Raw genomic sequence first — 24,267 nt, 5'->3', positions numbered from 1 at the left:
TCTTACTCCAATCTGCAGTTCCCTGAGGTAAACGAGGTGTTAGTATCTATCCCCTTTGCATCGAAAACCTCGGGTGAGCGCAGTTCAGTACTGGGTCCTTAAACTGGGACCAGGCGGAATGGCACTCTTGGGGAGAGGGGGGGTGCTCCAGGATATTGGAAGCCTCCAGGTGCTTTCCCTTAGGGCAGGGTGGCACCCTGGAACTGTCAACTTGGCACCCTAGCAGTGTTTCCTGGGTGTCAGCCTGGCACTACCAGCTTGCAGGGGCACTGTTAGGGTGCCAGATTGGTACTGCCAGGGTGCCAAGCTAGCATTTTATTTAATTGATGGGAATTGGGTCCGGGGGTGCCATGTGCACGTGAGGTGGGCTGCGGCAGGGCCAAAAGACCCCCTTATAGGTGACTTGGGGATCGCATTGGAGGGATGAGAGATTGGGACACCATTTAAATATGGCGTCCCGACCTCGCCCTGCACTGACGAGTTCCAGCAAACCGGGCTCCTCAGTGCAGGAAATGGGACAAAGTGCGTTCCCCGCAGAGGCCCCGTATCTAACCGGAGTCGTGTTAGATAGCATTACGTTTCTCAGCGCTGCGACGCCAGGAAACACATGGCTAAACTCGCTTGCTATGGGACTGTGTTCCCATTTGGTTAGATCGGGCCCAAAGTATGCAATGTAGCAGATGATGTGTTGGGTGCTCTGCTACACAGACGAACCAACACGGTTGCGGATGGTACAACTCAGTTTTATTACTAACATATATTTACAGTGGTAAACTGGTTACTGTGGTTCGATCATAACCCTTGAATCTGTGGACCTATTCCTAACACTATCTTGGAGTGGCACTCAGCACATGGTGGATGCCTGAGTGGATTGCTGTGAGCTCTGTGCCCTGAGCTGTCTCCTGCTGGAATGAGCGGGAAGTGTTGTGTTCCCCGTTTTATAGTGTGTATGCTTTTGCCTGTGATTGGCTGTGGTGTTGTGTGTGTATTGATTGGTCCGTTGACCTGTCCACCAGTATGTATGTATGTTTGCACCATGATGTTTACCTGAATATCATGACAGCAGATAAATGTTTTGCAGTCCATTTCTTTTGGCAAAAGAGTCCTCTTCCTGTGCAAACATATTGCTCATTACAAGTTTTCTCATTATGCATTATTTCTCTTAAACATAGAAAGTTCACTGATGAGGTACATGAGCGATGATAAGATCCCCATCATTCAAGAGGAGTATTTAGTTAAAAGAGACACAGGTAAACGATCCAGGAAGAAGAGCGACAAGTTAAGCAGTCCGAACCATCCCATCAGCCATTATGCACTGCCAACACCAGTACACCTAGATGCTGTTCGACAGGATTCCCTGAGTACACCTCTGCCAGAAAACAACACCATCACCCTATACCACGTAAGTAAATGATGACTTTCATTTTCTTGAACAATCTCTGATACAGTATCAATGAAGTTTGCATTGAATTGACCCTTCTGTTCACCCAGTTTCAGATACTACTCCTCTGGTGGAGTTCTGTGGCAACATAAAAAAAAACTCAAAACTGCTCATTTTTAAAGTAACAGGAGGGATTTATTATCAACTTGAAGTGTCTCTGTTTTTCCTTCAGCGAACTCACGTAATGTTTTCTGAGACAAAATGCTACTCTCAGTGAAGAACTAAGCCTCACTTTTAACATACAGATATATGAAAGTCCCTCTGAGTACAAAGTGAGAATCTGTAATTGGCAGAGAGGTTGAATGCAAATATTTCAGAATTATTTTTTTAAAATATTACTTTACTTAGTGAGCACTCTTGGTTGACATTCCCTCCAAACCAATAATAGTAAAATGGTAAAAAGACAGAATTAAAGGCTCTTTGAATGCATTCAGTATTTGTAATAAAATGATCAATTGATAGCACATATAGAAATAAATGAATATGATATGGTAGCCATTGCAGAAACAGGGTTGCAAAGTAAACTATATATGGAAATGATCTATTAAAGAGTGCTTGACATTTCAGAGGGACAGCAAAAAAGGAAAAGGTATTGCTTTGTTAATAAAGGACAGTTGTGAGAAATAATCTTGTTTCAGAAGATCCAAGATGTAGAATCAGGAGATACAAAATAGCAAGGGAAATAAGTCATTGTGTGGGAGTAGTTTATAGAGTCTCCAATAATAGCTACACTGTAGAACAGAGTATAAATCAAGAAATAATGGGAAACCTTTAAGAAAGGTATTGCAATAATCGTGGGTGATTTTAATCTGCATATAGATTGGACCAGGGCCAGTTTAGCTCAGTGGGCTAAACAGCTAGTTTGTGATGCTGAGCAAGGCCAGCAGTGTGGATTCAATTCCTGTACCGGCTGAGGTTATTCATGAAGGCCCTGCCTTCTCAACCTTGCCCCTTGCCTGAGGTGTGCTGATCCTCAGGTTAAACCACTACCAATCAGATCTCCTTTCCCATAGGAGAAAACAGCCTATGGTCATCTGGGCCTATGGCGACTTTACCGCATTGGACACAACAAATTGGCAAAGGTAGTTTAGATGCCAAGTTCATTAAGTGTATTTGGGACAGTTTCTCAGAATAGAATATTATGGAACTGACCAGGGAACAGTCTATTTTAGACATGATGATGTGTAATGAGAGAGGATTAACAAAGGTATCTTAACAAAGGATTAAGCTCCAGGCAAGAATTATCCTAACATGACAGAATTTTGTATTCAGTTTGAAGGTGTGAAACTTGGATCTGAAATTAGTGTCTCAAACTTAAATAAAGGCAAATACAAAGGTATGGAGACAGAATTGGCCAGTGTAAGGTTTAGGGTTTCGAGTTATAAATTCCTTGCAATTAAAGAAAACTCTAAGGTCCGAAAATATAATTTCTAACACTGGAATCCTCAAGGTACGAATAATTAGTATTTATGAATCAAGTAGAATTTATTAAGCAAGGTTTTACATATACTTAACAAGAAGCAGTGAAGACAACATAGAAGTTTCTCATCTCGCAAGATCCCAGGAATCCTTGGTGTTGTCAGCACAGACGTTGTCTCTCTCCCTTGTCTTTGAAATGATGTTGAACTATGATTAGAAGAGTCATATCCCAGAACCCATGGTAAAACTGTGTCAAAGAGAATTCCAATTTCTCAATTTTTATCCCTCAGTCTTCCTCACAAAATATAAAAACAGATCGAGCTTCTACAAGTATATGAAAAGGAAAAGACAATTCACAATCAATAATGGGAAACAAGGAAATGACAGAGACTTTGAACAAGCATTTTGTATCTCTCTTCACATAGAAGACACAAAAAAACCTCCCAAGAACAATAGAAAATTAAAGGGCAAAATAGAGGGAAAAAAATTAAAACCGTCACTAGAGAAAACGTATCTGGAAAACTAATGGGTCTAATGTCTGGGAAATTCCAGAACTGATGGCCTTCATCCTAGAGTCATAAAACAACAGCTTTAGAGTTAGTGGATGCAGTGATTGTAATCTTCCAAAATTCCCTTGATTCTGGAAAGGTCCCAGTGGATTAGAGAACTGCAAATATAACATCTTTACTCAAGAAAGGATGGAGGTAGAAAGGAGGCAGCTTTAGGCCAATTAGCCTAACATATTATTGAGAAATTTGTGGAATACATTATTAAGGAGAAAGTGCCAGGGCATTTAGGAAATCAAAATATAATCAAGCAGAGTCAGCATTGTTTTTCTGAAAGGGAAATTTTGTTTGACAAATTTATTAGAGTTCTTTGAGGGTTTAACAAGTAGTGTGGATGAATGAAGTCCAATAGATGTAGCGTATTGGATTTTCAAAAGGCATTTGATAAGATGTCACAAAATAAGACCGCCTGGTGTTGGGGTAATATATTAGCATGGATAGAAGATTGGCTAATTAATAGGAAATGTAGAGTTGGGATAAATTAGTCATTTGGAATAGTTTTTAATACATGTTTTAATCAAAGTTACATCTCTGTGATGGGGTAATTTTCTTTATTTTTCTGTTATTATTCATTTATATGTAAACTTTTAATGTACAAGTGATGTACCCAAAATTAATTTCTGGATGGACAATGAAGTTAAATTAAATTGACTTAGATGATTAGAGAAAGTGTATGGTAGCCAAACTTGCTCAAGGTGCAAAGTTAGGTCGGAAAGCAAGTTTTGAGTCTGCAAAGAGATAGAGGGAGGAAAGAGTCGGCCCATTATGGATTAAGGGGTAAATTTATGGGTGGAGCCAGAAGACATTGGTAGGGTGTTGAACAAATACCTCACATCTTTCTTCACCCAAGAGAATGAAGAGATAGATATGGAACTCAGGGATACAGACTGTGAGGTTCTTGAGCAAATTGTCAAAGGGAGTGACAAGGTATTGGAGGTGTTGGCAGGCTTAAAAGTGGACACATCTCCAGGTCCGGTTGAATTGTGTCCCAGGATGCTGTGGGAGACGAGGGAGGAGATTGTAGGGGCTCTGACCCAAATTTGTTATTCCTCTCTGGCCATGGTGGAGTTGCCAGAGGACTGGAGAACAGCTAATGTGGTCCCACTATTCCAGAAAGGTTGTAGTGATCAGCCAGGGAACGATAGACCAGTGAGTCTCGTGTCAGTGGAAGGGAACTATTGGAGAAAATTCTGAAGGAGAGAATCTATCTCCACTTGGAGAGGCAAGGTTTGATCAGGAATAGTCAGCATGGCTTTGTCAGAGGGAGATCATGCCTGGGGCAGCACGGTAGCATTGTGGATAGCACAATTGCTTCACAGCTCCAGGGTCCCAGGTTCGATTCCGTCTTGGATCACTGTCTGTGCGGAGTCTGCACATCCTCCCCGTGTGTGCGTGGGTTTCCTCCGGGTGCTCCGGTTTCCTCCCACAGTCCAAAGATGTGCAGGTTAGGTGGATTGGCCATGATAAATTGCCCTTAGTGTCCAAAATTGCCCTTAGTGTTGGGTCGAGTTACTGGGTTATGGGAATAGGGTGGAGGTGTTGATCTCGGGTAGGGTGCTCGTTCCAAGAGCCGGTGCAGACTTGATGGGCCAAATGGCCTCCTTCTGCACTGTAAATTCTATGATTTCCTAACAAATTTGATTTAATTTTTTGAGCGTATGAACAGTTGAGTAGATAAGGGTAGTGCAGTTGATGTAGTTTACTTGGATTTCAGCAAAGTCTTTGATGAGGTCCAACAGGGAGACTTATAAAGAAGGCAAATGTACATGGGATACAGGGTAACTTGATAAGGTGAATTCAAAATGGGCTTAGCTGTCGAAGACAGAGGCTGCTTAAGTGATTGGAAGCCAGTGTCCCGTGACGTACCACAGGGATCTGTGCTGGTTCCCCTATTATTTGTCATTTATATAAGAAACATAGATGACTATGTGGAGGGTAGGATCAGTAAGTTTGCGGATGACACAAAAATTGGCTGGGTGGTTCACAGTGACGTTGAGTGTCTTGGGTTACAGGAAGATACAGCCAGGATGGTCAAATGGGCAGAAAAGTGGCACATAGAATTTAACCCTGCAAAGTGTGAAGTGATACACTTTGGAAGGAGTAATGTGACAAGGAAGTATTCAGTAAATGGCCTGACACTGGGAAGTTTCGCAGAACAAAGGGGCCGAGGCTTGTTTGTCCATAGATTTAACCCCTTCCATGGGTATTAGGAGCGGAATACTCCACTGAGGGTCATCACATCTCCACTGTGGGGCAAGGTTGAGAAGTCGAGGCCTTCTTGAATAACCTCAGCCTGCATGGGAATTGAACCCATGTTGTTGGCGTCGCTCCATATCTCAAATCAGCCAACTGAACCTCTTATGTAGTAGGAGTTACACAAAATCTGAGGCTCTAACAATTACATTCCTGCTCCTTGCAACTTCTTACAACACAGATGAATCTCCAAATGTGAGTTCATAATAACAATCATTTTGAATTTGTATACAATTGTGTAAAATGATGGATACCAATCATTAATAAAGGCAGTAAAATTGATGGACAAAATTCTTAATCAGTCAGTACAATAGGTTCCCAAGCACAATATTGCAGTGAGGAGGCCTATGGTTGAATATGTGGTTGGATGAGCATTGTGGTAGAATAGAAAACCTTGAGTTTCAATTGTTAAAACACTCTCCTAATAACTTGCTTTAGTTCATTTTATATTGCTGATTGCAGCTCCAATATAAAACCTGTCACGTCATTTGCTATAACCTTAAGTATAACAGTTTATGTTGTATCGCTCCCTGCTCCCAATGCTGACAAACAAAATTGCCCAAACTGCTGATAGTTGTTTTTTTTTTTTAAAGATAAGTAGAACACATAAACAGTAGTTACATAATGAGTGGACCATTTAATAATTCCTGCTGGCTCATGCATTGTTCATCTATTGTTAATGCTGAGGAGCCATAACAGTGTACTGGGCTAAGGTAGGTTGTGGAACTAAGGAGCTGAGCACAAACATGATATAGACAGAGTAGGAGTGTTGAGTTATGATTCGGTCTTTAAACCCGTTGGACGACAGCTAGTGGTTGATATTCCTATATTTGTATAATTTAATTGGCTTTCTGAAATGTGATCTTAATCCCCATGAGCAGCTGCAGTTTACCATGCCACTTAATCAATTGTTACAGCATAAACAACAAACCCACCTAAGCTTTTCCTTTTTATTCTAGTCTGACAATCTAATTTACTAGCAAACCCTCAATGCATTCAGATATGAATTCCAATACCACAGAATGGCCAAAATTTGTTCGGTTCACAAGATTTATTCATCCAAAAAGCTAACCAAATGTCCAAATGCGCTTTGAACTTTAGCACTTGTGTTTGTCAGTACATTTCCCTCCCTGAAAAAGTAGACAGTCAATGGGAATCACATGTTTGCTCTTAAATAAGGTCCTTGAGAGGGTTGGCAATGTTGCCTATCCAGTGCCAAGTTAAGGATACTCCATTATGACTAAAGAAGAACTTCAAGAAGGAAGAATCCAAGTGTGTTGTCCAGATAAGAACCAACAATATAGAAGAACGAAGGAGGTTCAGCTGAGGCAGTTTGGGGAGTTAGCAATGAAAAAGCAGAACCTCGATGGCTTTTGATAGCGGGGATGTGCTGAGCGGAGTCACGAAAGATGGCTCTTCACCTGGAAACCTGAAATTAGGCACTTTTTGTCCAATAATAGGCCGCTAAACCCAGGAGAAAAAAAACCACCCTCCTCCAACACCACCACAATGAATGAGATATGTCAGGCAACAATCTGAGGAGCTGAAAGGATGTCAGAATCAGCTGAAGTCTGGAGAGGGTGACTGAGACGATGACGAACACATGGGGCAAGCGCGCAGGGCGACGAGGAATTGGCAGCACCTGAACGGGCGGGGCCGCCAGAACGTATGCTGGGCTGCCCTCCGATAAATGAATGGAAAGTCCTCCTAACACAGGGGCTGCAAATGCTCAGAGATGCCGTCAAGCTCAAAATGATAGTGACGGTGAAGGTGGTGGAGGTGCTGATCCCCCTTCAAGCAGCACTGGAAAAGACTGAGAAGCAACTGGAGACATAGGGGCTGACAATCAGAGAGCTGGAGACTGACCAGAACGACCAGATTGCCTCACTGGAGGTGAAGATGGCAAGGTTTGTGGTGACACAAGGGATGCTTAGGGGGAAGGTCGAAAACCAAGAGAAACAGTCGCGCCGTCAAAACCTCCGTATTGTGGGCCTTCCAGAGAGAACCGAGCACAGGAATCCCATGAAGTACGTGGCCCAGATGCTGGGCAAACCTGTTGGATGGCGAGCGGTAGGACACAGAAAGGGGTGAGGAGGGGGAGAAATGCAGCGGTTGGGGTAAGGTGTGGTGCAAACCGGTGGGGGGGGGCGAGGGGGGTGGGGAAGGGGGCACCACACTAGCAGGTGAACTAACATCGGGACATACAGGTGAGGGGAGGGCAGTAGCACAACCCCTGATGGGCAGAGAGTGCCTGGCAGCTTGGGGAGAGTGGGGGGGGGGGGACAGGCTCAGGGGGAAAGTTGAGGGATAGGGAGATGGTGGTAGAAACCTGGCTACGACAGATCACACATGGTGACAACGCAAACAAGGGCACCACAAACATCCACCTTGGAGGACACCCAAACAGAGGGAAACCCCAGAGTGCAGGGCACATTCACATGGTGCACACAATGGTGGTGGCCATCTTGGTTGGCCCCTCGACAAAAGGAAACCCCAGAGCACGGGAACAGCCACGTAGTGAGTACGGTGACCACGGCCATCTTTGGCCCCCAAACAAAGGGAAACCCCGGAGTGCAGGGGGGCATTCACAAGGTAAGTATGGTCGATCCTACAGGAGGGGACAGAAATTCCCCAACAGAACAGTCATTTGGAATATCCAGGGACTTAATAGCCCAGTGAAAAGATCCAGAGTCTTTGCCCATCTGAAACGTTTGAGAGCCGACGTAGTCTTCCTCCTGAAGATCCACCTGAGACAGAAGCACTGACTGCATGTGTGTGTGTGTGTAGGACTGTGTGTGTAGGACTGTGTGTGTGTGTAGGACTGTGTGTGTATGTGATGAACGGTTACTGCCTTATCATCATGTAAGGTGATGTCCCCTTTAAGACCAGGCTTGGAACCCTGGGGACTCCGCCTCTGGCTCCGCCCATCTGGGAGCCATACATAAAGGCCTGCCTCATGGTCTGTATAGCAGTCAGCTCTCGTCCAAATCTGTAGCATAGTTATTAGCCGAATAAAGCCTTCTTTACAGTTTAATCTCTAAGCATCATTATTGAGGGTACCTCAATTTATTAGACTAAACTAGATTCAGGATGGACGCAGGCCTAAAACCAGAGAAGCTCAATCTGGAAGCACGAACGCCGGAGGCAAAGGAAATTTTTAAATACTGGCTGTGGTGCTTCGAGGCCTACCTGGACTCCGCAGAGACTCCCATCCTGGGGCCACGCAAACTGCGTCTACTCCACGCCCGGGTGAGTCACAGAATCTCCGCCACGCTCGAAAAGGCGACGATTTATGAGGAAGCGATTGAGTTGCTCCGCAAGCGGTTTGTCAAACCCGTCAATGAGGTGCACGCCCGGCATCTGCTCTCTACCTGCCGGCAGCGCTCGGGGGAATCGCTCGACGAGTTTGTTGAGAAACTCACCGCGCTGGCCAGGGACTGTGACCATCAGGATGTGACAGGGGAAGTCCATATGAACCTGTACATCAGAGATTCAGTGTCCGGCATCCGCTCGACCTACATCCGGCAGCGACTGCTCGAAAACGGGGCAAAAGACCTCCAGGAGACGCTAACGCTCGCCTCCTCGCTGGAGGTGGCCCGACATAACTTGGGTACGTACCCCGCGGACTCTGCCAGCCCCCCCCGGACTTCCTCAGACTCGCCCGTATTACAGGCCTGCGCCACGCGGCGACCCGCTCACCATGGGGGCACACCTTGCTACATCTGCGGGCAGGGCCAGCACCCACGCCCACGCTGCCCAGCCCGCTCCGCGATCTGCAGCGACTGCGGGAAGAAAGGGCACTTTGCGAGGGTCTGCCTGGCCAGACCCAGGGGCCAGAAAAACAAAGAACAGCCGGCCCGAAAATCAGGCTCTCAGGCCCGCAGGCCTCGCAATGCTGCTGCGCACCGACCCGACACGTCCTCTTCTGACGCGTCATCAGCCTCGTGCGAATCATGGGAGCGGCCATCTGGTCGGCGGCCATCTTCTCGACCCGACACGTGCGACCAACGGCAGCGGCCATTTTACGACTCCGACTGGGTGCGATCACCCTCGATCAAACTCGGCCAAAACACCTGCAGAACTCCATGATGCAGGTCCAGGTCAACGGGCACGACACTGCATGACTCTTCGACTCCGGGAGCACGGAGAGCTTTATCCACCCTGAAACGGTAAGGCGCTGCTCCCTACGCACCCATCCCACATCCCAAACCATAGCCCTCGCATCTGGGTCCCACTCGGTACAAATCACGGGGTACTGTATTGCGGATCTCTCGATCCAGGGTGCCAAATACACCCGTTTCAAATTTTATATCCTCCCTCACCTCTGTGCCCCCCTGCTGCTCGGACTGGATTTCCAGTGCAGCCACCAAAGCCTGACACTGAAGTTCGGCGGACCCTTGCCCCCCCTCACGGTGTGCTGCCTTGCGACACTGAAAGTCGCACCCCCCTCGCTATTCGCTAACCTCACTCCCGACTGTAAGCCCGTCGCCACCAGGAGCCGGCGCTACAGTGCCCAAGATATGGCTTTTATCAAGTCAGAGGTCCAGCGTTTACTGGGAGAGGGGGTCATCGAGGCTAGCAACAGCCCTTGGAGAGCGCAAGTGGTGGTAGTCCGGTCCAGGGAGAAGAAACAGATGGTCGTGGATTATAGCCAGACCATAAACCGATTCACGCAGCTTGATGCGTACCCCCTTCCTCGCATCGCTGAAATGGTAAATCGGATCGCCCAATACCGAGTCTTTTCCACGGTCGACCTCAAATCTGCCTACCACCAGCTCCCCATCCGACCAAAAGACCGCCTCTATACTGCCTTCGAAGCAGCCGGCCGGCTCTTCCACTTCCTCAGGGTCCCCTTTGGTGTCACAAATGGGGTCTCCGTCTTTCAAAGGGCGATGGACCAAATGGTGGACCAGTACGGTTTGCGGGCTACATACCCGTACTTGGACAATGTCACCATCTGCGGCCATGATCAGCAGGACCATGACGCTAACCTCAAAAAGTTCCTCCAGACCGCCCGAGCCCTTAACCTGACCTATAACGAGGGCAAATGCGTTTTCCACACCACCCGGCTGGCCATCCTCGGCTATGTCGTGGAAGACGGGGTCCTAGGTCCCGACCCCGACCGCATGCGCCCCCTTAAGGAACTCCCTCTCCCCCGCAGCCTCAAGGCCCTCAAACGGTGCTTGGGGCTTTTCTCCTATTACGCCCAGTGGGTCCCCAAGTATGCGGACAAAGCCCGCCCACTCCTAAAGACCACCACTTTTCCCCTCTCGGCTGAGGCTCAATTGGCCTTCAACCGCATCAAGGCCGACATCATCAAGGCCGCCATGCACGCGGTGGACGAAACCATCCCTTTCCAGGTAGAGAGCGATGCATCAGACATCGCCCTGGCTGCTACCCTCAATCAAGGAGGCAGACCAGTAGCGTTCTTCTCCCGAACCCTCACCGCCTCCGAGATTCGACACTCTGCAGTCGAAAAGGAGGCACAAGCCATTGTGGAAGCTGTGCGGTGCTGGAGACACTACCTCGCCGGTAGGAGGTTTACCCTCGTCACCGACCAACGGTCGGTCGCCTATATGTTCGATAACACGCAACGGGGCAAAATAAAAAACGATAAAATTTTGAGGTGGAGGAACAAACTCTCCACCTACTCGTACGATATCAAGTATCGTCCAGGGGAGCTCAACGAGCCCCCAGATGCCCTGTCCCGCGGCACATGCGCCAACGCGCAGGAGGACCGCCTGCAAGCCATCCACAATGACCTCTGCCACCCGGGGGTTACCCGGCTCATCCATTTCATCAAGTCCCGCAACCTACCTTACTCAACCAAGGAGGTCAAGGCCATGGTCAGGGCCTGCCAGGTCTGTGCGGAGTGCAAACTGCACTTCTATCGGCCAGACAAGGTTCGGCTCGTGAAGGCCTCGGGCCCCTTTGAGCGACTGAGCGTGGACTTCAAGGGGCCCCTCCCGTCCACCAACCGTTATGCCTATTTCCTCACCGTGATCGATGAGTTCTCCCGTTTCCCATTCGCCATTCCCTGCACCGACATGACCTCAGCCACGGTGACTAAGGCACTGCACAGCATCTTCACCCTGTTCGGTTTCCCTGCTTATATCCACAGCGACCGGGGTACATCGTTCATGAGCGATGAACTGCGTCAGTATCTGCTTAGCAAAGGCATCGCCTCGAGCAGAACGACCAGCTATAACCCACGGGGAAACGGGCAGGTGGAGAGGGAGAACGCAACCGTGTGGAAGGCTGTCCTTCTGGCCCTGCGGTCGAGAAATCTCCCAACCACCCGCTGGCAGGAGGTCCTACCCGATGCCCTACACTGCATTAGGTCACTCCTCTGCACGGCCACAAATGAGACCCCTCATGAGCGATTGTTTCTCTTCCCCAGGAAGTCTACCTCCGGGGTCTCGCTTCCACCTTGGCTGCCGGCTCCGGGACCTGTTCTTCTCCGGAGGCACGCGAGGAGCCATAAAACGGACCCCCTAGTTGAAAAGGGCCGACTGCTCCATGCCAACCCCAGTTACGCCTACGTGGAGTACTCCGACGGCAGGCAACATACGGTTTCCCTCCGGGATTTGGCGCCCGCTGGATCCTCCACCACAGACGCCCCTTCCCGCGCCGCTCCCCTGCAGGACCCGTCGCCCCCTACAACACACCCCCTTCCGGCCCTACCACCCGTTGGTGAGCTCCTACCGTGCGCCCCCCCTTTACACACCCCGCCAGCGCCGGCTCCGCTACCCCCGGCCCTGCCTAGTTCCTCTGCCCCGACCCGGACCGAAGCTCCGACCGCTGTGCTCCCGGATGTGCCCTCAACCGGGACGTCCGTGCCCGCCGCACCACCGCCCGAACTGAGGAGATCGAGGAGGACGATCCGGCCACCGAGACGGATGGACCTATAATGGCACTTCACCCCCGCCGGACTCCTTTTTAAACAGGGGGTGAATGTGATGAACGGTTACTGCCTTATCATCATGTAAGGTGATGTTCCCTTTAAGACCAGGCTTGGAACCCTGGGAACTCCGCCTCTGGCTCCGCCCATCTGGGAGCCATACATAAAGGCCTGCCTCATGGTCTGTATAGCAGTCAGCTCTCGTCCAAATCTGTAGCATAGTTATTAGCCTAATAAAGCCTTCTTTACAGTTTAATCTCTAAGCATCATTATTGAGGGTACCTCAGTGTAGGACTGTGTGTGTGTGTAGGACTGTGTGTGTGTGTAGGACTGTGTGTGTAGGAACCAGGATCAGGATCACAATGGGGGAAGATGGAGGAACATCCCTCCAAGATCTCACCACAGCAGCTCTCCTATTCCTCCCACCCCCCCCCTCCTCCTGGCCAAATACTCGAGGAGTCCAGTGGTAGTAGCGACGCTCAGGACATGGGACCAAATGAGGCAACACTTCGGCCTAACAGAAATGTCCACCATGGCCTCCATCTGCAACAACCACAAGTTCACTTCCACAATAATGGACGCCACCTTCAAAAGGTGGAGACAGGACGAGGGGACACTGACGGTTAGGGACATGTACAAGGATGATACAGTGGTGATCCTTGGGGAACTCATGGAGAGGTTCCAGCTACCAAAATGAAATGACCTGAGCTACATTTACGTCAAAACTACTCCGCAAGATAAAAATGACGTACCCCCAGATATCAGGACATTCATTCGCAGAAGAACTGCTGGACGCGGGCGACCTAGGGAAGGGAAACTGTGCAGACATGTACGGGCGACTGTTAGAGGAGGTACACTTCCCCCTGGATGGGATAAGGAAAAAAAAGGAAGGTGGAGCTAGGCATGGAGATAGGGTGAGGACTCTGGATCAAATCACTACATAGGGCGAACTTCACTTCCATGTGCGCAGGGCTGAGCCTAACACAGCTAAAGATGGTGCACCTAACCAGAACCCAAATTAATATGTTCTTTCATGAAGTGGAGGACAAATCTGAACGGTGCCAGGGAGGCTCGGCCAACCACACCCACATGTTCTGGGTTTGTCCCAGGCTTGTCGGGTACTGGATGTCCTTCTGTAAGGCAATGTCCAGGATTGTGGGAGTGAGAGTTGAGCCATGCCCAAAAGTCGCAGTCTTTGCAGTTTCAGATCAGCCAGAGCTCTTCATGGGGAGAGAGGCCGATGTCCTAGCCTTTGTCTCCCTGATCATCCACTGAAGAATTCTGCTCGGCTGGCGATCAGCAGCATCACCCAAAGTTATGACTGACTCTCCGACCTAGCAGAATTTCTCAGGTTGGACAAAATCAAATTTGCCATCCGGCGGTCGGAAGAAGGCTTCCACAGGACATGGAAGCGGTTCACCGTAGCCAGCAATCAATAGAGTGGGTGGGGAGGGGGGGAAAGAGAGGTGGGGTAGAGGGAAGGGGGGGGGGGGGCGGGGAACAGGGGCGGGGGAAAGGGAAGAGGGAACAGGGGAGGAAGGAGGGGTGTAGGTACACAAAGAGAACGAGAGGGACAAGGGACAAAGCCACAGGGGACTGGTCTGAGGGCAAACCAAAGCCCAAATTAAACTGTAAATAGACACTTGTAAACACATGCTCTGGCCATACTGGGGAGGTTGCCGATGTATCCCGGCTAAAGGAGGGCCACGGCCACAGCGGGAGGGAAGACAATTGCTTGCAAATAAATGCGTTGGCTTCGGTTTTTCTTTTTTCTTTCCTTTTTGGCATGGTATTGTAATGTGTAACTTATGAATTGTTAAATATAAGGTGTGAAAATCCAATGAAAACATTTTTTTTTTAAAAAGCAAAACCTCAAAAGGCAAAATTTTCTGAATTACTAAATGAGCCACATGCAAAGTGGGAGATGAGCAGCCAGATTAGAGGTTTAATGCATGCCTGTAAGACTGATGTGGAAGTCAGGAGCATTGGAACAAGTATTCGGGAATGAGTGGTCTGTTCTTTTGAGACAGGCTCCACTTATACGAGGTTGGGAATAGAGGCCAAGCCAATAACAAGGTGGCAGATAGTTTTACCTAAAAGGGGCAGAGGACTCGGATAAGGGCAAATTTGAGACGTGGTTGTAAGTTGATCTAGGTTGGCAACTAAGTATTCCGAGGCACTTGACTTTCAGAAAGCTGGCCATAATGGAAAAGGATTTAATTTGGAATTTATGGTTATGTTGTGTTTTCAAACAGTGTACTCTAGGAGAAAGTTTTCACCAGGTACAAAAGGAAATGGATCAGGTCAGGCATTTATTTTCATACTTTATTCTAGTAGATGGATATCTCATCAATAAATGCTGCCTAATTTCTGTTCCTTCGTAAGTGTGGAACTCTGTAAGCAAAGTTGTTCTACATAATTCAAAAAGTTACATGTATTACATGGCTAACAGGATATTTCGAGATGAAGGAGGGTGAAAGAGAGTGAAACGCGACGAAGGAGGATGAAAGAGAGTGAAACGAGATGAAGGAGGGTGTAGGAGAGTGAAACGAGATGAAGGAGGGTGAAAGAGAATGAAACGAGACGAAGGAGGATGAAAGAGAGTGAAACATAGAACATAGAACATATGGAGGGAAAATCTTACGAGGAAAGGCTGATGGACTTGAGGTTGTTTTCGTTGGAGAGAAGAAGGTTAAGAGGAGACTTAATAGAGGCATACAAAATGATCAGGGGGTTGGATAGGGTGGACAGTGAGAGCCTTCTCCCGCGGATGGATATGGCTGGCACGAGGGGACATAACTTTAAACTGAGGGGTAATATATATAGGACAGAGGTCAGAGGTAGGTTCTTTACGCAAAGAGTAGTGAGGCCGTGGAATGCCCTACCTGCTACAGTAGTGAACTCGCCAACATTGAGGGCATTTAAAAGTTTATTGGATAAACATATGGATGATAATGGCATAGTGTAGGTTGGATGGCTTTTGTTTCGGTGCAACATCGTGGGCCGAAGGGCCTGTACTGCGCTGTATTGTTCTATGTTCTATGTTCTGTACATTCTATGGGTTCCAGATTTATTAGTCGAAATTTTGAAATTTACATTTGGGCTGATGTTTGTTTTGCAAGATTGAATGGGCTTGCTGATATATGTATGCTGAATTTACTCATTCGGTCATGTTTTATTTGAAGCAGCTTTTGTATTAAAATTGTTTCTGTTTGAATTCTGGAGATCTGGAAGGCAATTCCTGGGCTGGAGCTTTCAGATGGTGAGGTTATCTGATCCCCAGTGCAGAAGGCGTTAATTGCCTGGAGACAGGACTTTTGCCCCTCACTCAGGATTGACCAGGAGCTCTGTCGCTCAACAATGCAACTAGGAGTGAATGTTAGGTCTGAAGGCAGCCCCCAAGTCCTAAGTTCTGGGACCCCGCCACAAGGTACGTCTCCGGGTCTCATGGCAGGGTTTGGAGCGGAGGTCCCTGGGAACTGGTTGGGAGTCATGTTGGAAAGGTCAGTGGGTGAGGGGACATCCTGGCAGGACCAACCTTGGGGAAGGCCCCATTCAGTAAATGGGGTAATGATGGAAGTGCCCTACTGCCCTTTCCCACATGAGGCCTGAGCCAACTTGCCAGCTGGACATTACCCCCCATCTGTGACCTCCACAACCTCAAACTTGCAACTGTGTGGGTAACAACCCTTAAGTGGCCAATGATTAGACATTTTAAGGCCTCAATTGAGACAAGGGTGCACAGGCCACCCTGTGTCTTACTCAGCCCGCACTGTGAACTTTCTGCCAGGTTGGGGGTAGGCAGCTAGGCAGCAGATCCACCGGCGGAGGCTCGTAAAATTCTACAGCTGGTGCTTAGATCCTTTCGTTTTGAATCAGAGTCTTGCAGTGTGAACCATAGAGGAGCCTTTTTCTGAGACACAACATAAAAAACAATTGCCAGTATAATAACTGCTCTAGTATTTCATCAGTGAAATTAGTATTCATTCCCATGGAACAACAGTTTACAGTTGCAAAAAATATATAAAGGGGAATGCTTTCTTGTCTTCAAGTAAGTAAAATAGATGCCACCTATTAGATTGGCCTATTTTTCCTAAGTGTGATTCTGAAGTGATCACCAAAATATACCCTATGCTATTAAGAAGAAGAATCCAAAATAGCATAAAATTAATTCTTCATTAACTTGAAAGCAAATACATTAAAAATGTTTAAAAATAATAAGTCTCACTAGACAATGTAAGAAAACTGCCTCAAATTATATTTTAGCCCCAGGAGTAATGGTTACCATTTTTGATTTCTGAAAGAACTGCTTTTTAATCTTTTGGGCTCTACATTCCTTTTACTGTAACCTATTTCCTGTCGTTTATGGTCCGCTTAGTAATAATAATTAGCATTAAAAAAAAAACATGAGATTGAGCGTTTTCATCAGAAATGGAGCTAACCTTAAACAGGTTAGATTTTAAAGAAGATAAGTATCAGGGAATGCTTTTAAGCCTGAGGTTTTGCGAGGCCTCACCGGATTTGCTACGTGGTTCCACAGATGCAGGTTAAATATCAGTACCCAACCTCACCATGCTCACATGAGGGCCCAATGTTCTGATGGCCATCCTGAGCACGTGCAGTTCATTTAAATGATTGAATGCATTGGAAGAAAGCCTCACACTGAGCTTTACATCCTCAAATGAGGCTTTATCCACTGCAAAATTCTCATTCATAAAAACCAGTTGCAGAAAATCCCGGGATCTGGCAGAAGTGGATTTAATATTGGGAAATGTTTGTCCTGTATGAACTTATTTTGGAGCCTTTTTACATTTGCACTGTTGCATTTCCTCCATGAGTTACTGATCTCTGCTGGGTAGTTGTCCATTTTCTTCAGCTGATATTAGTTTTATTAGTCCTGGTTACTGGTGGTTTTGATATTGTATGTGACAAAGAAGTAGGGTTAGATTTTTTTTTTTTCTTGTGGATTCCAAATGTGCTACATATTGAAATGGGGAACAAGGGTTATTTACGGGTGAACAAATGCAGCATAGATTTTGCGATACCCGTCTTAATCTTTGGTATGCGTCGATGTCAGAGGAGACCATTCTTTGCCACTTCAGCTTCACAGGGTAGGATGCCACATTTGGATTATCTCCTTTACAGTGACCTACCTAAAAGCTGACTCAAGAATGACATTTCCATAGAAGTGAAGCTTTCCTATGACCTATGGTTGCCAACTCTAGGACCATCCGCCTCCAACTGCCCTGCCCAGGCAAGCAACTTTCTTGCCCTATTGCCAAGATTTTTAGAAGTAACAAACAAAAGTATTGGAAAACAATGCCCCGATAAATCTTGTCCCAGTTTTCACACAGCAGTGCCTGGGAGAATCTTTCATTCCTGAAAGCTGCAGAGTAGTCCTGGAAAATTGACAACCCGAACTGCAACCAGATCCTTACAAGTGATACCAGGAGACAACTGCGACATCTGGCAGACTGCAGTGCACATTAAGCAAGTGATTGATCGGAGTAACATCATCATTCCCCCTCTGGAAAGGATCTTTCAGACGGTCAGGATGCCCAGCGCTATAGGGGTTGTTAGATTTCATCAAGCATCATGGAGGTGATATTGATCCCGCTCTAGCCGGGTGCGGATCAGTGGTCCGGGCATAAAATCCAGCAAGAATCGGGAAACTCCATGCTCGCCAGAGATATCATGTTTCCTGATTTTCCCCATCTCTTGCCATCAAAGCCACGAGATTCATGCTCACAAATGGTGTGAACCCCATTTTAATAGATATCATGTATTTAATATTATTAGCACCCACCCCAACCTCGGTGAGGTTTACAGCAGGTTTGGCCAGAGGAGAAGCAGTTAATAGGATCTGTCCAAGTCGCAGGAGTAAGTATCGAGGGACATCCCTGGTACTGCCAGGTTGGCCCTGTTTTCTCCAAGAGGCTCAATATTTGGAGAGAGAACTGGGGTGGGATTCTCTGATATCGGCGCGATGTCCGCCGACCGACGCCAAAAACGGCGCGAATCAGTCCGGCATCGCACCGCCCCAAAGGTGCGGAAGTCTCCGCATCTTGAGCGGCCGAGCCCTCACCTTGAGGGGCTAGGCCCGAGCCGGACTGATTTCCGCCCCGCCAGCTGGCGCGAAACTGACTTTACTGGGCGGCACATAGGCGGGAGCGTCAGCGGCCGCTCACGGCATCCCCGTGCATGCGCAGTGGAGGGGGTCACTTCCACCTCCGCCATGGTGGAGACCATGGTGAAGGCGGAAGGAAAAGAGTGCCCCCATGGCACAGGCCAACCCGCGGATCGGTGGGTCCTGATTGCGGGCCAGGCCACCGTGGGGGCACCCCCCGGGGCCAGAACGCCCCACGCCCTCCCCCCCCAGGACCCCGGAGCCCTCCCACGCCGCCATCCCCCGCCGTCCCAAAGGTGGTTCAATCCATGCCGGCTGGCGTGGGTTGACAGCGGCGGGACATCGGCCCATCGCGGACCGGAGAATCGCCGGGGGATTCCCGCCGACCGGCGCAGCGCGATTCCCGACCCCGCCAAATCTCCGGTGGCGGAGAATTCGCGACATGGCGGGGCAGGATTCACGCCGGCCCCCGCCGATTCTCCGACCCGGTGGGGGGTCGGAGAGTCGCGCCCCTGGTTTCTGCAACTGAAGAGTTACACACTAGTGTTCAGTCTGAGCCTGAGACTTTGTCAAATTATGGTATGATTCCGCCCCAAGTGTCGCATATGGCACCTATGTGAGCATCAGAGCCTCGCATGTCAACCATTTGCCTTCATGAACAGGAAGGGTTTGCACTCAGCTGAATGTTAAAAATCCCTTGGTGCTTTTAAAGAAGAACAGAGAATTCTCCCTGGTGTCCTGGCCAGTGTTTATCCCTCAACCAGCACCTAAAACTGATTATCTGGTCGTTATCTCATTGCTGCACAGAGATCGGTTGCTGCATTTTCTACATCACTACAGAGAGTGGCTGGGAATTGTCGGAGACATCCTGAAATTGTGAAAGGGGCCACATAAATGCAAGTTCTTTTTTTTCCTCGATTAGTTTTCAAAAGAAACTGTATATCAATACTAGTTCATCAGGAAACAGAAATGGTGTATTCGCTTTGCAGCAAGTCATGTTATTTTAAAGGAGAAGAAACATTCAATAGATGGTTGTTAGAACAAAGCTATTCCCTGCATCAACAGCTACTGGTTACACGGTAAAATCCTTTAACTGCAGATGACCACCTTATTTTGGGAAATGTTTGCTGTTTCTTGGCCAGCTCTTTCACAGTCAAGAAAGCAAATTCTTCCTTTGCAGCTTGCACACAATGAAGGCTTTGTGAAATGGGGCAATCCTTCAAATGGTACCTCCCCGTGTTTGCAGAAGTTCTCAATCTAATTCTGTGATGCACCTTGCGACCTTTGACTGTGTGAAAGCTGCTCAACAAGGTGTTGTTGCTGAATGGCCATACAAGAAATGTGTACAAAATTGAAGATCAAACTCTCTTCTGTACATCTGGTACAAGCAAATTGCTTTCTTGTCTGCACATGAGTATGAAGGAACTTTGTGATTGCAGCTGTCGCCTGTGCTTTTAATTGGGAATGCTTTCAGCTCCAGAGAGGATCACCCTTAAAGGAGTAAAGTTGTCCACCTGACCCCTGTATCAGGGTGAATATCTGTTCCACTTTTCTATCCTCAACTTCCCTCTTTGAGGCAAGCTACAACTCCTGCCTTCTCAGGTTTTACCTTATCCAAGCATGCACTAAGCAAGTACAGGTTTCCTGGGTTTCAGCAACCAAAACTGAATGTGGTAGTCTAGATAGGGGGGTGGATTCTTCATTGCCCACCGCCGATCGTGGGTTTCCCGATCTGGTGGAGGAGAATGGAGTATCACCCAAGGAATGGGATTAGTGCTGGGCCCCAATCCTGTTGCTCTGGTCCTCCACCAGCAGCAGAATCCGGTCCCCCACCAGCGGCAGCAGCGAGCTATAGGATCTGTACTGGCGGCACCATGCAAATTGTCATTTGAATTTGATTAATGGGCTGGAAGCCCGATTCTCCAGCCGCCCCCCCCCCCCCCCCCCCCCATGATGCTCCAGCCCTCTCAGCCTGGATTCATGCAGGTGCAAATTGGTGCTCGTTTTCACAAGCGTGGCCCTGACACAATGGACCCTGTGGCGTTTCTGATGAGGGTTCTTAGGAGGGAGGGGGGGTGTCGGGTCATCCTCATGCGTGTTTGCTATGGGGGGGGGGGGGTTGACCTGTTATTCCTGTGGTCGAAGGGGGAGGATGCCACTACTTGTCAGCAGATTGGAGGGGCAAATTTGCATTGTGGGTGGGAGAGGGGACCCCGGTATCTGGCTGCCTGTTCAAAATGGTGGCCCAATACCGGGATTCCAACAGAATCACGCGAGCTCGCCAGCCCAAGGCTGACCAACTGAAGCATGACTTCCTTGCTTCTGAATTCCAATCCCCTTGAGATAAAGGCAACATTCCATAAGCCTTTTAGCCTTTTTGATGTTTTTTTCTCCCCCACTGTGAAAACTAATACAAAGTGTTAATTTTACAAATCTACTATTTTCTTATTTGCCAATTTAGTCTCACCTGCATCTGTCACTAATTTCCCCCATTTCCTTTTACCACTCTCATTATCAATATATTGATAAATCCATGAGCTATGCTCATTCCTTGACTTTTCCATACTCTATTTTTACACCACTGATTGTAACCCCCTTGTTGCTTTTTATAGATGTCCCAGTCTGCTGGATTCTCACATTTCCTTCCTTTTGTGCAAGCCTTTTTAACTTGCTACCGTCTCTGATCTCATATAATGCAATATGCTCGTGGCAGATGGTTTCCTCCTGTGCCTGGTTGGTGATTAGTTCATCTGTTCAGGAAATTTATTAAATGGTTGGAATCTGCTGATTGCATTAGGTTAATCTTCTCTTATGCATAGAGATTAAGCTATTGGATGACAAAGCACAGAAGGTAGAATCCATGAGATGCAACATGTGTATTTCTGTCACACAGCTACAAACTATTGCAGGTTTCTTTGCAAAATATAGACACTTGAATGAATGCCACTGTAGTTTTATGCATTTATAGGTACCAAGGCCAGTGCCAGTAATTTCAGCAAGTGGAATCACCAGTTGAGAACCATTAATATTGATATTTATAATCTCTTTCAAATGGAACAAATGAAAGATGAAAACAATGGCACTCCACAAATGTCTCAGTAGGAAAGAGTTACGTATTTTGTTTTAGCTGCAAAATAGATCTGAGACTGACCTTATAATAGTATCTGTTCAATCATAATGTTTTAATCCAGGCTGAAGAATTTATGCATAATTTTCTCAAGAGTACTGGGCTAGTACATATTAATTAGGAGAAACTCTTACAGTATAACGTGGGCCCACTAAATCTCCACTGAAGCCTAGGGCAACCAGAGCCAATCCCCTACACTCAAGACGATCTGTCTACCACTCTCTTTTCCCCCTAAGGAGGATCACTCTGTGTTACTTTCCCCTAAACCCCCAGATTGTCGGTTATTCTTTTGTGCCCTCATATGCTATCCATTTATTTCCTTTCTTTATTGAGCATAAAGTGAATTGGTATACATCTTTGTTTTTATGCATCTTTCCTTTTCGTTCTCAATGTCCCTTATTTTTGCAGACCGACCAGAATGTGATGCTTTAAGTCAGATTGAACTATCGGGAGGTTTCATTTTGTCATTGCCTTGAAGTCTAGCCATTCACAGATTGTTTTATGCTTTTTCATTTGTAAATTGAGCCACACATAACTGATCAAAGGAGCTGAAAAAGAAAGCATGTTTCTTTTTAACATGTTTTTTTCGGTTGGTTTTTAGTCTGAGAGACATTTTGAACCATTTAATGGGACTTTGAGCCGTGAGCTGCGGCCTTCTTTCGAAGTCCTGTGAATGCCCATTAGACACAAACTATCCAATGATATGATTGGATTAAGCAACTTTGTAATTGCAGTTGATGGGCTTCAGTGCTTGCAAAACTGAGATATTAGGGGTAGTTTTGCCTTGGGATGATCACGTTACGCAGGCACTCTTGATTCAGCCACCATTTATACATGTCTCGATTTTCATTTCCATTGAAGTCACTGGAAGCTGGTTCATTGGTTTGACTGTGTGTTGATGACCTTCTGCATTCTAAGTGATAACCTCATGCCGGCAAGGTGTGTGGTTAGAGACCGCGAGCAAATAAGAAAGATTGTGACCTTCCTGCCACAACTTTTCCGGCATTCTGCTGTGGACCTGTCTCAGTGGACAGGAATGGATTCTGTCTGAATAACTATTTTCATTTGCTCCTTTGCATTGATTCAGCGGGCCCTGCACCCTAATCTCCAGCCCTCCGTGATTCTTCGGTCCCCTGGGCCAGGAATCACGTGGGCGTGGATCGCTTCTGGTATTTACCAACGTGGCCCTGACATGGTGAACCTCGCTGTGGGTCACGGAGGTAACTGAGGGACACTCTTTCCCCCCCCCCCCCCCTCCCATCACCACCACCACAATGCAATACTTGCCCACCCCCCTCTAACAGACCCCTACCCTCACCATCCCCTGCTCCCATTTAATAGGGAGATTCCCCCCAGGACTCCCTTAATAGAGAAATCCTCCTCCAGGGATCCGCTTAATAGGGAGACCCCCCCAGAGGCCCCCTTAACAGGGAGAGCCCCCCGGGACCGTTAAAAGCAAATGATTGCAATGCACTTACCGCTCTTTGATGTGATTGATGTTTGTAAACATTGGGATTTCAGCACTTCGAGTCACTCATCCATGAAAAACGATGAATGAATCAAGGTTGCAGCTGGTTTGTGGAGATGTCAATCACAGCCCACGACTAGAAAGGAATGAATGGGGGTGTCTCTCGTGTTGGGGTCCCTGTGGGGAGTTTCTTAAGTTAGGGCGTCGCTGTGGGGAGTTCCTTCACTTATGGGGCCCTTGGGGGGTCTCCTATTCATGAGGTCCCTGGGGGGACTCTATATTCATGGGGTCCCTGGGAATCTCCATATTTAGGGGGCCAATTAGTGTGATCTCCCTATTCATGGGATCCCTGGGGGGGAATCTCACTATTAAGGGGGTCTGGGTGGGGTCTTTCCATGGGGTGCTGGGGGGGTGTCTCTCTATTAAGAGGGGTAGAGGAATCCCGTGGGGGGGGACGACCTCCCTAGTTAGGAAGTCCCAGGATGGGCGGGTCAGGTCACCCCCATACTTGGGGTAAGGTGGAAGGAAGGCAATCTGGGGGCGGGGGGCCTGCTTTGCTGTGGAGTGGGGGATGCGGGGGTTGGCCAGCCACGGGACTTCGCTATCGGGCCACTCGTTCAAAATGACGGCCCGGTAGCGGGTCTTTCTCGGGAATCCCTCATATTCCTCACCACGTGTAAATTTGCATGGCGAGGGATGTGGAATTACTTCCTGATTTGCGCTCTTGGGAAAACGTAAAACGTAAATCGGGTGCAATTCTCCTCCAGCAAGAGAACATAGTCTCCCAAACGGAGAATCTCGCCACTGATCTTTCTCTGAACCTGATTCTTGATTAGTAACCTGAGCTATAATCATGAGCAATGCAATCTGAAATTAATGGAAAAGAATGCTGTGGTTAATTATGTACTGCTAAACCTAAATTAAACTTTATTGCATCATTATGTATGACTAAACGTGCCATCTAC

The 24,267-nt window shown here is 47.7% G+C and overlaps 1 protein-coding gene across 4 annotated transcripts in view; it reads left to right on the top strand.

Annotated features, from left to right (window-relative positions):
• cnksr2a (connector enhancer of kinase suppressor of Ras 2a) overlaps positions 1-24,267 on the top strand; it is an 842,905-nt gene that overhangs the window by 586,528 nt on the left and 232,110 nt on the right. For all 4 annotated transcript variants that reach the window (XM_072514072.1, XM_072514071.1, XM_072514073.1 and 1 more), the window contains one exon: positions 1,173-1,402. In XM_072514072.1, the coding sequence (XP_072370173.1) occupies positions 1,173-1,402 (230 nt within the window). The remainder of the gene's footprint in view (positions 1-1,172; positions 1,403-24,267) is intronic.

This window comes from Scyliorhinus torazame, chromosome 8 (genome assembly GCF_047496885.1).
Source record: "Scyliorhinus torazame isolate Kashiwa2021f chromosome 8, sScyTor2.1, whole genome shotgun sequence".
NCBI classification, from domain to species: Eukaryota; Metazoa; Chordata; class Chondrichthyes; order Carcharhiniformes; family Scyliorhinidae; genus Scyliorhinus; species Scyliorhinus torazame.
Note: the sequence above shows the minus strand (reverse complement) of the source record. Positions and strands in the feature narration are given on the sequence as shown.